At 38.9% G+C, this 16,019-nt stretch overlaps 1 protein-coding gene across 4 annotated transcripts in view; it reads right to left on the reverse strand.

The window, feature by feature from the left end:
• The window catches only part of FSTL5 (follistatin like 5), a 324,108-nt gene that overhangs the window by 27,617 nt on the left and 280,472 nt on the right, over positions 1-16,019 (reverse strand). For 2 of the 4 annotated variants that reach the window (XM_079991391.1, XM_079991390.1), the window contains 3 exons: positions 14,224-14,250; positions 10,345-10,463; positions 988-1,137 (listed from right to left, as the gene is read on the reverse strand). In XM_079991391.1, the coding sequence (XP_079847517.1) occupies positions 988-1,137; positions 10,345-10,463; positions 14,224-14,250 (296 nt within the window). The remainder of the gene's footprint in view (positions 1-987; positions 1,138-10,344; positions 10,464-14,223; positions 14,251-16,019) is intronic. The other 2 variants (XM_079991393.1, XM_079991392.1) reach the window with 1 other exon arrangement.

The raw sequence follows: 16,019 nt of genomic DNA on the forward strand, positions 1-16,019 counted from the left end.
TTCATTCTGTCCAAAGGAATGTATTCCCAGGTAAACTGCGAATAAGGGTGAAGCCAGGCAGAGCAATATGAAGCCCTCACTGGGACCAGCATAGTGGAGCGGAGCAGAGTGGAATGATTGGTTGGATATCTCATCTGCCATGTCTAGCTAACAAGGGTAGAAAGTGTGTGTGTGTGTGTGTGTGTGTGTGTGTGTGTGTGTGTTTGCTGTTTGGGGCCCATTTCAAGGGGAATGGATCTACCTAGGATCCAGCAGATCCACAGCCAGCCATGCTCCACCTCTGCAACATCAGTTTTAGAGTTGTAAGCTTCTTCCTGCAGGTAGGAACATTGCTGGCAATAGCATTCAATCCATCTTGCTTTCCATGGCTGCAGCAAAGCGCCCTCCCAACAGAGAACAGCGCTTTCGTAAGCCTGTTAACACACACTGCAGAATGTGATATGATCACACTCCTTTGGGTGGACGTACCACCGAACGGTAGGAGTCACAGTGCACATCCCAAGCCACATATAAGCTTCTTGCAAGGACATGGCCCTAGCCCTGTGGGTGTAAAAGGTCCCAAGCTGAACCCTGGGAATCTCTATTTAAAGCTGGGAAATTTTCCTCTGAAACCCAGACGAGGTGCTGCCAGTCAGAAAAGGCAATACTGAACTAGACAGAACAATGGTCTGACTTGGTATAAGGCAACTTCTTCCCAACACTACACTGATAGGAATCAGGTTTCAGTTTCTTTTTGTCTTTGCTAATAGCCACAAAGGGAACTGTTCCCTTTGAAAAACTCCAGATATCCATGGCTGGTAGGATATTCAAACTACTACCACATAGTTGTAGTAGTTTGTGAGATTTGTAGTAGTTTGTGAGATTACATACTTCCTGAATCATGGCCTGTTGAGAGAAAGAATAAGCAACAGGCCTCAATCCAACATTTTGTTCTACCTTATACAGCAAATGAATGAAAAGAGTATCTTACCTAGGAAGAACACTTACCTGAACAACTTTTTGTGACTGCACATCAACAATCAGCACTCTGTCTAAGGTGGGTTGGGTTACATATATAAACTTGTCTTTTACATTAACAGCAGATGCCCAGACACACTGCTGGACTTCTTCCCCCTCAGCTTTAGGGCAAACTTCATCCTAGAATTCAGAAGAAAGGAAGATGATAAATCACTCTAAGACCACAATAATTCTAAAGGGTGCTTATAACAACTCTGCCACATTTCTGCATGACTCAAATGCAAGCTCAAAATACGCCAGAAGAACAGGCAAAGCCTGAACTATTTCAGGAACTAACTGTACTAGCTTCAAATCGCGAATTCAGTTTCATCCAAGAACATTCAGCCACCTCCCCCGCCCATCCCAGTTTAGCTTGTCTCTTGAAGTTATTTGTTTAATGTTGGCTAAATTATATGCCTGTCTAGCATAATGGATGATGTGCTAGTTGTAAAACCTCTTAAGTCTTCTATGATGCCATTTATGCACAGAGGTGCCTTAGCTACAAGATCTAGTCCCCACCAGATCCACTTTTGTGTTCTGTTTTAAAGTAATCACATGATGTGAAAGATCTGATCATCTGAGACTTCAGAGAGCTGCTCTGAGTCATAATAGACATCAATGAGTTAAACAGAAAAACAGCCTGACATTATATAATTCAGTTTCCTGTGTCCCAGGAATAAACAGAATATTGTACATGGCATGAAATGCACTTTCTAGAATCCTGCCCCTTTAATTTCTAGAATCTGTGAAAGAAAATATCATACACCTGTAATATTCTAGGAGCAGCTAATAATAATAATAATAATAATAATAATAATAATAATAATAATAATAATATTTATACCCCGCCCATCTGGCTGGGTTTCCCCAGCCACTCTGGGCGGCTCCCAACAGAATACTACTACTAGTAGTAATAAAGTGATAAAAGTACTCACAAAAGCTCAGAGTACAGTGGTGCCTCTGGTTACGAACTTAATTCGTTCCGGAGGTCTGTTCTTAACCTGAAACCGTTCTTACCCTGAGGTACCACTTTAGCTAATGGGCCTCCTGATTTCTGTTCTCATCCTGAGGTAGAGTTCTTAACCCGAGGTACTACTTCTGGATTAGCCGAGTCTGTAACCCAAAGTGTTTGTAACCCAAGGTGTTTGTAACCCAAGGTACCACTGTACTAGTGTCCCAGTAGCAGCATTGCTGCTGCTTACCAGGAGGGGGAGCTAGTGGTGAGGCTGGGCCTATGCACAAGCACCAACAGGACTTCTGGAATGGCTCAGTTGGTGCACAGATTGCTGCTTCTGATTGTTGTGACTGTAGCCCACTGTGTGAGCCAGTCTTTTGATGCAGTGTAAAACAGTGCCCTTAATTCCCATTCCCTGGAACAGAGCCAGATAGATACCTGGGCCTTGTCACTGCAGATTTGCAGTTGCTATACAAAGAAGAGAAATGACCAAAACTTAACCATTATCATTTATGATGAAAGTGCTTCTGGTCTATTCCGGATGCACTAAAGGATTCGTATGAACACAGGGTTATTAATCTGGCAGCTGATGTGTGGACTGTAATGTCTTCTGAAAATCCACAAGCGTTATGTAGCCGTAACAACACAAAAGGCAAATGGCCAGCAACTATGTGTGAATAGAAGGCATGTAGATCTTCCAGAGTGCTATTAATCAGTGGATATGAAGTAAATCCACCAGTGCTACAAAATTAACTGTGTGCCAAACATTCTAACACTTCAAAGAATACTTGAAGAATATTCATACTCCAGTTCTGAAAATTGCTTGGGCCAGAAATGTGCCACATATGCCAAGATTTCTCTTCATCTTTTCTTCATCTTATTACTCAGGACAGCTCATCAAAACAAGATTTTAGCATATATCTGATGCTTATTCCTGACCTAATATCTTCTATTTGACACATCATAGCAGGCTGCTGTAGCAATACTTATGGTGTGTCAGAGGATGATGACTTCAAGTGAGGAATAAACAGCAGGCACTGATGAGCTGCTAAGCAAATATCTTGTTTCCTTGTGCAGGGGTTTCTTTGAAATGAAAAATAGAGGGGAAAACAGCACCTGTGACATGCAGAGGGATTGAATACTAGAAAGCACATTTTTAAAAGGCACATGATATAATTTATCTGAGCATTCTGTGGCATCTCTGTTTGATGGTTTTTCTTTAGTACACAGTATAGGCACTGTCTGAATCTTCACATGTCAGAGTGGAACAGAAATCAATTTCTGAGTCCTGCTTAGAATGTATCCACTTACAAGGAAGGTTAGCAGTCATTATTTGTTGCTCAGAATTTATTAAATCTTACAGGGAAATGTGTCTGTTTGAAACCACTCTATAATACTTTGGAACATTAAAAAAGGGTTCCTCTGAATTGACCAAATTAAGGTTTGATTTCCTATTAATGCTTAATATAATTCTGTTAATGCTGTGCTGAATCTTGCCATTCAAATTCTCAAAAGTTATGTTCCCCTATGGAGGAGGTTTTCATTTTCCTGTCTCTTATTCACTGAGGGGTATATGGGGTATTAGGGGTGGTACCATTGGTGTGTGACATGTTGTGCTCCTTCTGAGGTAGTTTGTCCATCTTTGGTCTCCACTCTTCACTCAGCTCTCAGGAGCTGTCTCTCCTAGGAGCTGTCAGCATATGACAGTGGCCACACGCTGAGAAACAACTTCAAAAGGCTGGCTAAACCAGCTGAAGTTAGCTGATGGGTCTCAAACCCTCCATGAGTTAGGGACTTCCCCTGCATGTGAAGAGAGGCTCTGGCAGATTGAGTGGACAAGACCAATAGTGGGCCCAACGGTCGAGAAGATGGTTTCTGCATGTACTGTAAAGGGAAGTGAGGGGTAGATGGGGCTTGTCAACCTTGAAAGGTAGCCCATCTAGGAGAAGGAAATCTCTGTTCCTAAGCCTTGCAGCTAAACTCATTACAAGGAAAAATCCATACCCTCTGTTTTGTGGAACATATTTGGGAGAAAAAAAGGCTAAGCAGTAAAGTCTGTACAAAGCTGGAGCGGCGTCCCTAAGACAGTTAGTTGTCAATGTGTTTATGGCATTGGTTGCCCCAAAGCAGCGGTTCCCAATTTTTTTTGAGCCACTACGCCCTTGGTTCCATAAACTCATCCCCAGGGCTCTCTACCCTAACCTGTAAAAACACATTATTTAGAATAGTGATTTGAATGGCCCACTAAGGAAGATAATAAGGTAAAGGTAAAGGACCCCTGACAGTTAAGTCCAGCCGCAGATGACTCTGGGGTTGCGGTTCTCATCTCGCTTTACAGGCCAAGGGAGCCAGCGTTTGTCCGCAGACAGTTTTTCCAGGTCATGTGGCCAGCATGACTAATCTGCTTCTGGAGCAACGGAACACCGAAACCAGAGCAGCACATGAAAATGCCGTTTACCGGTACCTTCCCACTAGAGCGGTACCTATTTATCTACTTGCACTTTTTGGCGTGCTTTTGAACTGCTAGGTTGGCAGGAGCTGGGACCAAGCAATGGGAGCTCACCCCGTCGTGGGGATTCGAACCGCCAACCTTCTGATCGGCAAGTCCAAGAGGCTCAGTGGTTTAGACCACAGCACCACCCACGTCCCTATAAGGAAGTTAATACCACAGCAAAATTCAAAACAGTGGCAATTAATTGCACATTTATTCAAAATCCAATTAATACCATTTAATTTAATGAATTAAAAAACTCTGATGAACTTGATCCAGTGACACCATTTTTAAAAGTCTGATAGTGATTTACAGCTCCTGTGCCCCCCTGCAGCTCCTCTTAGCACCCCATAGGTAATCTTAATGCCCCCTAGGGAGCAATACTGCTCACTTGGGGAACCCCTGCTCTGAAGTGTCTTTTCTATTAAGAACTTCAGGCTAGATCCAAAGAAACAAGTGAGCACAAGTAAAGGAACTGCTAGCCTAGCCGTACTCCGCAAATGCTTGCCCAAGAGTTGGTGCAAGATAAAGTGCTCCAATGGGCAGGTTCTACAAAAGTTCTCATAAATCTTGATCAGCTAGAATTTCCACAAGCTTTCATGGAATCTCTTGCACAAGGAGAAGAACATCTTTAGCATTTGTTTCATTATTATTTTTCATGCGACTCTGTAGCATGATGTGTAAAGCAGCCTTCTTATGAGCTGAAGGTATCTTTCACTTGCAGAACTTCACCTTTAGATCCAGCAGCTTCCACTTTTAAACTAATTATAATTCCCCATTGCTTCCAAACTTCGGTTATTTCACCAATGGTTTGCTCACTTGCCATGATCCTAAACCAAGTTCAAGAGTAACAAAGAACAAAGTTGTTTGAAAGCATAAATTAAGCTTCCAATATCCTCACCGCTATATATAGTGGAGGAGACAGCATGCAAGACCCAGGCTGGCTAAGGCTTCTTCCTTAGCACTAAATCATGGTTTAGCTTTACTTGTGAACATTACAAAGTTCATTGATTGTCTGATGTCGGAATCAAACACTATACATTGGACTAAAGCATATTTGAAATTAAGCACAGCTGTTCATTTGCACAGGGATGCTGTGCTGAACTGAGATAGAAACATGAACTTTTAAAAGAAAAAAATACAGTATATAAGCAAACTTGCATTTGGTCAGTTGTTAAAATGTTAGCTCAGAAAAGTAAGTAACAGTCCTTTCTCATCTTCAGAGCTTACTAGTTATCCTTGGCCAATTCTGTTTTCTCTCCTCCTAACCTAATTTATATTATTTAGATCTGCAAGTTTCTTGCAGATCAGTCATGTAACAAATTATTTACATGTATCTGAGCTAATTAATAATATTTGGATTGACTCAGGCCATGTTTATAGTGACTAGATAGCTTGAATAAGGCATCCCATACAACTGAATTTTGCAAATCAATTTTCTTTGTAGATCTCATTCTATCTCAGAAACAACTCTCCAAAATCACCAAATATTTTGTTTTATTCCATCTGCTGGTTTGAATTAGACTGAATCACTTTCTGCTTAGGAAAGTGTCAAAAAGCAGTGAAATAAATTAACATTTTTATTGGATATTATCAGATGTTCCTCTTATAAGGAACCTAAATTGGAAAAAAGGTGCATCAATCACTTTTTAATTAAAAAGAGATTTTTTCCCTATATTTAAGAGAAAATTGTTTCATCCCATTATCTGACCACTGGGGAAATTTTTAATAGAGCTTTGCATTTGAAGGTAAAGAGGAGAATGTTAAGCTTAACCTTATAAAAATAAAATAAAAAATCATTTCTAAAACAGAAAATACTTCATTCTGCATTCTGTTCCCATCAAACTATTTCTGGCATCAGCTATAGTCAGATTAATGGGTCTCATAGATAAAAAATAAGTAAGAAGAAAAAATTTGCTTAGGACTGAAGGTCTCATTTGACTAAGTTAATATTTAACAGCAGATATACTAGCTGAAAATTGTGCTATGCAAAAGCATATATGTACATATTTCAGCATGCTATACAAATAATTGAATATGTTGGAAAACTTGCCCCCTCGGGAGAGGCTGGCCCCTCTCCTAGGCTCCAGGGGCTTGTTTACCGGTGACCTACCCTGGCTGACATCCCGACAGTCCAGGAAGATCTTGATAGGCGACATCTCCCTGCGTAGAAGATGCACACCCCCTTCCCCTCCTTGCATACCAGCAGGAGAAAGACGATAGTCAGAAAGTCTATTTCATCTAGTTTATTTCTGACTATGCAACTGTACAAAAAACATGTCCGTTCACTCAGTCTCCTCCAAGCAACTGCATAAGACTTCCTTCACACAAGCAACAGGAAGGTTTCATATTACACAAAGAACAAATCCCTGTGAACCGCCCTGTGATCTGCCTGGAACATTCTTTCCCACGGCTAGCCACATCATGTAATGTACACACCGAGCTACTTGTTTGCAGCTGCGTAGTACTCATATCCCAACAGAATATACATAATAAGGTATTTGTCCCAGCTGAGGCCACATTAAGTGAGGTGTCTTCAATAGCTTAATGTTTGAGTGTAGTGATCTCTGTTTGATCTCCCCAATTTATCCATAGAATGCCTTCATTTTTTATTTGTTTAAGCTTTTCAATGGAATGTTACAAAAACAACCCTGTAGCTTTGGCAGGATGAGGTCAAGAAAGTTGAATTCAGCTAGCTGGATGCTTGTGCGGTCAAGTGATTTGAGCATGTAATACCTCCAATATTGCTACCTGTTTGTTTCTAGGCCCAACTGGTAACCCTTAAATAGTCCTGAATAGTTTGGGATCACATTAATTAAAGGACCACCTGTAGCCATACGTACTTGCCCAGTCCTTAGCATCAGACTTCAGAGTCCTTGCTTGTGTAGGCTTACACTCAAAATCTGTCAGATTGGCAGGATCAAGAAATGGTGTAAAATTCCCTCTCTAGGGAAGCAAATCACTCTACTTTAACGTTGGCATCCATCATTCCCAAGAGACAATGGTGTGTGCCTCTGGCCACACTGGAGAATCACAGCACCTGCTGTGGCTGAAGAGACCGGTAACTCATAACTGAGCTGCCTCCTGCCTTGTTTTTGCTGTTACTTCTTTGGGGTGCTAGCCTAGACAGTGTGTCTGGAGGTCTTGGGCTGCCTAGATGACAGGACCCCACACTTGGCCTCTCTGATATAGTCCAAAGGAAAGCAGAGCAATATGTTTAGCACCAACTTGGCTACAGGAGTTGCTGGAAGGAGGCATACAAGATGCCATATTAAATTTGTAAGAATGAGGACTCTAAAAAGCCTGAAAGCCTCTCAGTACTTGCATCTGAGGAATCTGTCTTGTCAAAACGCAATGCATTTAACGTGGTATGTAGCAATAGATACTTAGCTCAAAAGCAGCTTGAAATCCACACTCAGGAGCCAGTATATGCAGCAGAAATATATGTATTAAAATAATGCATAATTCAATGAGCTAGAAACATACTTTCCTCCTCCATGGAGAGAATTCTATTGAGGATTTTTTTTAACAACATAGCATAGTTGCCTGAAGGTATGTTGTATTCAAAGCAATGAGTAGAAAAATATTTTCCCCTTGCTATGTAATTCAAGTTATGGAGCAGCAGCAGATTTATAGGCACTATGCAGGAAGGCGTAAAAATAATAATAAAATCCTAACCAGTAAAGTTGCATGACAAAAAAAGGGGGGGGGGCAGAAAATAAATTTGCATGGCTGTTTTCCAACTGCAAGGGAAGAGTAGTTTAAACTGACTACTTGAGGTGTATGTCTGTTCAAATTTCGCCCTATTCAAGTGTTCAGTCTAAATGTGCAAAGGGGCAAACAGGAATACATCATATGAGTTGGAAAGACACTGTATTAAACCTGAGGCATGAATTGGATATAAGTACCTTTGAAATGTCTATCAAGTACTGTAAATTTTACACTCAATTTACTGAGGGCTATCCCAAAATCTGCTCTGATCTCAAAACAAACAAACAAACAAACAAACTGCTTAAAATTCACTCAGTGTTACTTGATCAAGCATTAGATGTTCTTCTGATACAGGATTTTTAAAACTTTGTTGTGATGAGTTGTTCATCCTCACAAATGAAAGCAACATGTGCAAAAGACTACAGAGTTCATGACACAATGTGACTATTGTGAAAATACCAAGGTCCTTTTATTGAAGTGAGAGTCTGATGATACTGAAGGATACTGAAGGATAGAGCAGATACTGATGATAGCACAGATCAAGTTGGCTAAAACTCAGGCAGAGGATTAACTAAAGGAAAATGGAATAACAACACAATTCTGCCTATGTAATTTGCACACACCTACACACTCTGGCAGGAAGGTAAACGGTGTTTCCATGCGCTGCTCTGGTTCGCCCGAAGCGGTTTAGTCATGCTGTACGCCAGCTCCTTCGGCCAATAAAGCAAGATGAGCGCCGCAACCCCAGAGTCATCCATGACTGGACCTAACGGTCAGGGTCCCTTTACCTTTAACACACTTGTTTCTCTATGAATCTTTCCCTCTCCTAAATTTTACCTCTGGTATGGGGGAGAGGGTTTAAAGATGGAGAAGAAAAAATAAGCCTAATATATTTTACATTATAATTACTTCTCTTCACTGTTCATCACTCAACTTATCATTAATTCTGAAATGCTACACAGAATACTTTTACATTTCACTGTTCTCATTTTCAGTTTTCTTTGGTAAATTTTTCAGATACTTCTTAAATGATCAGCTTTTAAATTAGCCATCCACACGAGAGAGAAAAAAGGTATTTGACTTATTTTTAGTGATGTTGAACTAATTTTAGTTAAGCAGCACAAATCAAAGCTTGATTAGCTACTGAAAGTATAATTACATGCAGTAAAAATTTATCTTGTTGTTGAGCACTGCATATATCTGTATATATTTTTTTAACTTTGGCAGTAATCATTACAGAAGCAAATCTAGCCCAAGGTTTTGTTTTGCATGGATTTAGAAGAGTAGAAACATAGGAATATGTGAGGAGGGATGTAGGTAACCCACAGTTATATTTGCACGAATGCCATAGGGATAGCTGTAACCACAAAGAATCCAGTGGCACCTTAAAGACTAACCAAGTTATTGTGGCATGAAGTTTAATGGAGTAAGGTCCACTTACTGGATCATATTCTGTCTTTATCTACACCCTTATCTGTCTGTCTTTGTGTTCGTCTATCTAATCTTCATACACAGACACACATAAATGGGTACATAGAAGTAAAGTTTATAAAAAGTAGGGTCACATGGCAATGAAGCAACCTGTGGCTTTGTTACTCAGAATCCAAGGTAAGATCACATTCACCTATTCATCACTGCTTGACCCATTTGCAAATTATGGCAACAATTTGCGATAGTAAGCCTTTGCACGAGTTCTTTCAAAGCAGGCTTCCTCAAACTTGGCCCTCCAGATGTTTTGAGACTACAATTCCCATCATCCCTGACCACTGGTCCTGCTACTTAAGGATCATGGGAGTTGTAGGTCAAAAACATCTGGAGGGCCGAGGTTGAGGAAGCCTGTTCTAGAGTTTGGTTGCTACAGCCTGCATCTTCCATATTTGCCATGGCATTCATACTACTGCACAGCTAATGTAACACTGTAGCACCATACTGAGCTAAGACTTCCACAAATGCTTGAGCATGAGAGTCCATGGCACAGCATGGACACATTTCTCCTTCTGCCCATAGTTCTTTGGAGCTAATCAAGTCAGGGTCTTCTATTGTTGTGGAGGCCCAGTGACAGAAAGGAGCCGGAAACATTTGTCAACAGTTGCTTCATTAGCAGATAGAACATTTCAAAGAGCATACTCAGCTTTTTGCAATATCAAGCATGGTGGAAGGAAAGAGTAACTAGATGTTTCAGAATACTTGCCTGGAATCCAAGGAGCTTTTCACTAGGCTTAATATGTCTCTGGAATTCACACTCCACTGGCTGTATCACTTTGATTCCATCTTCATAAAATACATAGAACATATTCCCAATTCCCAGACCTTAGGAACAAAAACATGTTTAAAAGTACAAAATTAAACCACTCAGGGGGAAAAAAAAGTTCATGCACCAAAGCTTTGACTAATTTTTTTGGCCAGATAATATTTTGTTAATGTGTGTAAAATTAATTAAACTAATCCTGTGGGATTATTAAGAAAAAAACACTGTAGACTTAAAATGAAACTTTAATGTGATACAAGATTTCACATTATAACCCCCCTGAGAAACAAAATGGCTTCATGAATATTAGTCTGGAAATATATGGCATACTTTGAAAATACCTGCAACAAAAGAGAATGTAAGGAATTTATTATTCATTTAGGATCAATGAGGAATAATAAATTATTTACTTTTTCTCATTGTGCCATTTGTGAGGGGTGGAAGAGGTAAAACAGAGGTTCTTGGCAACACAGAAATTATGAAGGGTTTGGGTTTCTAAGTGATTTTTTTTTGTGTCTTATCATATGAAAATATATTTTATGGTTTGTACCCCATCCAGCTTTGCTGTAACAAAGAGAACTTTTGCAATTTGGGGCACCAGAGCTTGGCCAACCTATGAACCTTAAAAAGTTGAGGTGTTGAGGAATCTGCTGGAGCAGACTGGGATATGGTGCAGGTGGCCAGGTGCTCAATGAAAAGTGAGCATCCTGGCTTGTGTCAGTGGAAGTGTTTGCATACAACCCTATACTTTGAAGCACTGTAAAAGGATCGTTCTATTGCACAAATATTCATGGAACCCTCCATTATATCTGGTATTCCGTTACAGAATAAACAGCATCATTCTCACAAATTGGCTACAGAACTGGAAATCAAGAAATTAGTTCCTGCATGGTCAACCTCCTCTTTGCACACATTATTTTGTCTTGGTGCTTCAGTTTTTCATAGTTCTTACACATTACTAGGGATGGAATCTCCTTTGACATGGTGTCAGAATTACTAGTAGTGCTTCTGGGGGGTTTGTTGTAGGATCTCTTGATACAGGCTATGTGGTATCAAAATGGTGACAGGGAGAAGTGGTGGGTTGGGTTGTAAGCTTCCTAAGGTCTTGCTCGGGGACGGCTCCTTGTTTCATACAGATAAGTGCTCAATTTCTCAGTGACCTCAGTGACCTGATTGCAGAATCTGTTCATTGACCTGGCAGACTACGAAACCCAAATCTAAAGGAAATTTAGCAGGATGCAACTATCTCAGTGCATTTATAGGGCCATTCAGAAATTCAATTGATTTTTTTTTTTTTAATGCAGATGAAGATGGAATGAAGAGTGGCAAGGGCAGCTAGCATAACCTGACCCTTTTCAATTCTCCTGCATGTCCATTCAGTAACTCAACTGACAGCTACATCTTTTTGGAGGAACAAAGCAATACATAGCTGTGGTCACCTGCAATAGCTAGAATTCTCTCTGAGTGTTTAGAATCTTTCTAGTTCAAAAACCAAACCATTCAAGGTTGCCTACAAAGGCAAATGTAAAGCCAACTATCAAAAATAAACATGCCAGATAAAGCAAAGCAAGTTATAAAAGAAAAGAAGAAAAACCAGTAAGAGGTGTGTCTGAAATAAATTAAAAGGCCAGCCTAAAAATAAAAATGTATCCAGCAAGTGACACATCTTTCCAGGGTACACACCTTGACACATTCCAATGGCTTCTCTGAAATTCAACATGTTATTATGGCCATTCAAAGGAACCACTGCATTTCAATGGTCATGCAATGCCATTGGTTTTGATATATCCCAATATTGCACTGAAAGTAGATATCTACTTTTGACAAGAGTGTATCTATAGTTGTGAGACAACCCCAAAACAAGTAGTTCCTGTGTCTTTAATATCAGCTTGATTTGTAGAAATCAGCAAGTGAATTTTTTCTCAGCTTGGAGCACTGTCACCTAATGTATGTTCAAGGCATAGGAACAGGTGCCAGTATACAGTTGGCAGCCCCATATGTATGTGTGCTTTGCTAGCAAAGACAGTGAATAAAACATGACATTTGGAAATTTCAAATCTCTCTGAAGGACAGTAAAGAGCATGCAGACACGGCCTAATATAAACCATTCTATTTCTGTTACACAGGTTCCAGCTAGCATATGCATTCTAACTGCTGGCTTTCTCACTCTAATTCTGATTTTTGACATGTTTTCCAAAAACCTACCTACTATTTTGTCATACCTCCGCTTATGTACTTAACTGTCTGTTGATTCTGAAAATCATAAAGGTTGCATACAATATTAGTAATATTTGGAGTAGACCTATCAAAATTAATGGACATAACTAAGTTATGTTCACTAATTTCAATGGGCCTACTCCAAGATTTTTCCATGATATGTCTTGAACCCCTATAGAAAACAGTATGCCAGTAACCATCTCAGTTTCAGATGTGAGCAATGTAAATATTTCTTTTTAAAAGCTAGGTTATTAAAATGTAAACAGTTATTTTTGTTGGAGGTAATAACTGAGGATTTTGAATATTTGTACATTGTACTTTCAAGATTTACATGATTGGAAATTTAAATTATAATTCAGGATCAATTTTTGCTTTCCTCTTTCATATATTGACTATTTTACCCATTGTTTTCTCTTATATTTTGAATGTGCCCTATGTGTGGTGAGACCAGAGGAATAAACTAGACATAAGGAATGAGTTATTGCACTTAAAAACACACACAACCAGCCACCCCAAGGAGGGGAGTGGGCATGTTCAGCACCATGGCTGGAGGTATGGATAGGAAAATTTGTCAGTTTTGGTTTCTCTCATACCCCTTATTTTTTAAGTTCAATTTTCCACATTTCCACATCCGTATGTAAGTTTGTCAACATTTTAATTTTAGTGTGAAAATTTCCTAATACACACATTTGTGTTTACAATTTTGCCTAACATACACACCGTTGCAAGAAAACTTCCCCTAAACTAAAAAAGTATGGGCCAAGATTCCAAATTTTAAGGAAGAACTCTCTAAAACTCAACGAGTAAATAAATGCTATGTTGCTTCTGAACTGAGCTAAAGGACATTTGCTTATCACCAAAAAGAAAGAAAGAAATGGAAAGCAAAAAGAAAAGAAAAGAACAGCTAAGGGATATTTGCCTATCACTTGAGTCATAGTGTCTTTTGAGCTCCTTTGGGAGGAAGGGCAGGGTAAAAATAATAATAAATACAATTAAAACTTCTGGCTGTAATCTTATATTCTATATCACAAGCAGTAGGTTTTGGTAAACTCCAACCTTCCCTCTCCCACCCCACACAAACTTCCCAAGTTTTAAAGCTTTTTAGTTTTGTCTCACCAAGTAATCAGATAACAGCACTTCTCTGTTACTCTGGGAGCTTCACTAGATAGCACTCTTGGCAAAATAAGAATGATTCACATTCCTGGGTCAACATTCTGACTGAAGATAAGCTGATTGGCCAAATGATTTATGACAGCAACAGGACAAGTTAAGGGCACAGTCCCCACAGGGAGTTTTAACTGTAACTCAGATATGCCCGTAAGCCTTTTAGAAACATGGGTTATTGTTAGGTACAAGTAGAGAAGGAAAAGATAAACATTTACAGATACTGCAACCAAGGATTCATCCCCACCCCAAATAATAATGAGGTTTTTTTCTATCCTTGACAATGACACATTGTATAACAGAATTAGAAGCAAAGATCTATTTGTGAAGAATGAATGCATAATTGAAACATAATTGCTATAGCTATTGTCTAACTATAAATTTAATATGTACATCAGACAAGAAAATTACTACAGGATGGGGATAAAATTATATTAGTACCTTCCTCTCTCCACAGTATGTTTGCAACTGCAGCATGTAAGAGGAAAAGAACAGAAGACACAGATGAGTATGAAAATATCACCCAATGGCACATCAGTTTCTAAAATTAGGAATGTGATACAAGATTGATTTGCACACATCAACTATCTAAAACAAATTCTGATTGTTTGACTCCTAGATATATACTTACTGTACTTGATATTTATGACCATAATTTAGCACGTTTCAATGAAAATGAATAAGCTAATGTGAACCACAAAGCCTTTTTATTATTATTTTAAAAAAAAAGATTTTTAAGTGGAAATATAGACAATGGGGATACTTCAGCTAGTCTTATTGTGCTATTGTGTTTAGAATGAATAATTCTAAAGGGGAACACTTCACTGCATCTCAAAGAGGTGAAACATTAAAAAATATTCTATGAGTGGTGCATTCGAATGACACTTTAGAACTGCTCTGCATGATCTTGACTCCTTTGAAGCTTATGGGATGCTTCTTAGTGCCTTCAAAAAGCAAAACTGAAGGCAATAATTTTCTGTAGCAAAGAGAGAGAGAGAGAGAGAGAGAGAGAGAGAGAGAGAGAGAGAGAGAGACTTTCTAGTATATTTACAAGAGATTATTATTATTGAGATTTGAGCTCCAGTTCATGGAGTTTGGGTTTAAACATTTACAACTGAAAAACGAAACAGAACTCCAAATGCTTATTATCCAACCTATGACCATTTTTTTCTGTTTTAGAAGCATAACTAGGCAGAGTCATACACCATCATAAAATAAATTGACAAATTCAGACACAACCCAATCAAAGTAGAAGTTAAAAGTTCCTAAGACATTTCAGAAACAGATCACTCACAGGAAAATAATACATCAGAGAATTCAATAGTATACAAGAACCTTTGAACACCAAAAAATTTTTCTTAGAATTTTAAGAAAAAGGCAGAAAGTTAATTATTTTTCTTCCTCCAGTTATTTTTTCTCTCTGCTATGCAGGAATCTTATTTGCTCTACTGAAAATCCAAACATTTCCCTAAGCTAATCCTGTAATATTGGGCTGGTAGGCTTAAGGCAAAACCCTTATATTATGTATCAGTAATAGTATGACCAAACTAATAGCCTCTCATTCATGTTTAGTATTAAAGAAAATCATGGAAGGCAAATTCTTGACATTAAGATGTTATATTTGTATTTGTGCTCTGGGTCTCTCCATCATAGTTCCCCTCACCACCACACATTTGGCCCTGGCAAAGGTAGATCTTGTATTAGTCAGTGTATAACAAATATGGACTTTAAACATTTGCCTTCAGTAGCCAACAAGACCTGCCCATATTTGGCATTTTCCCTACTTCTGTTAACTTTCAGGCCAAATATTTGCAGAACTTAAGGACATTTTCTCTTGTATGTTTCAAGGGATACCTTTAGTTCTTTTGGATGGAGCTTCAGTGGGGTAACACTACTCTGATGAGTTCTATCTGTGAGGAAATTTCTTCCAATTCAACTGAATTCTTTATTGTTGCCCAGAGACCCACCAATAGATTCCAATACAATAAAAATGCATTAAAAGCAAACATACTAGTTGGGCAGCAAATAAAACTATGCTCGTTTCATACGTTTATCTAATACAAAGTGCCCTCTCATCCTGACAGCCTCAGAAAAAAAATGTGAATAAATTGAAACAGCAAGTCATATATTATTAGTTTGTAACTTCCATTGAGTTTGCTGGAAAGAGTTGATTAATCCAATAAACACTTTGTATTCTGGAAGATTATCTGAATATTTCACTTTTATCATTGGAAACA

Source organism: Podarcis cretensis, assembly GCF_951804945.1.
Source record: "Podarcis cretensis genome assembly, chromosome: 9".
NCBI lineage: Eukaryota > Metazoa > Chordata > Lepidosauria > Squamata > Lacertidae > Podarcis > Podarcis cretensis.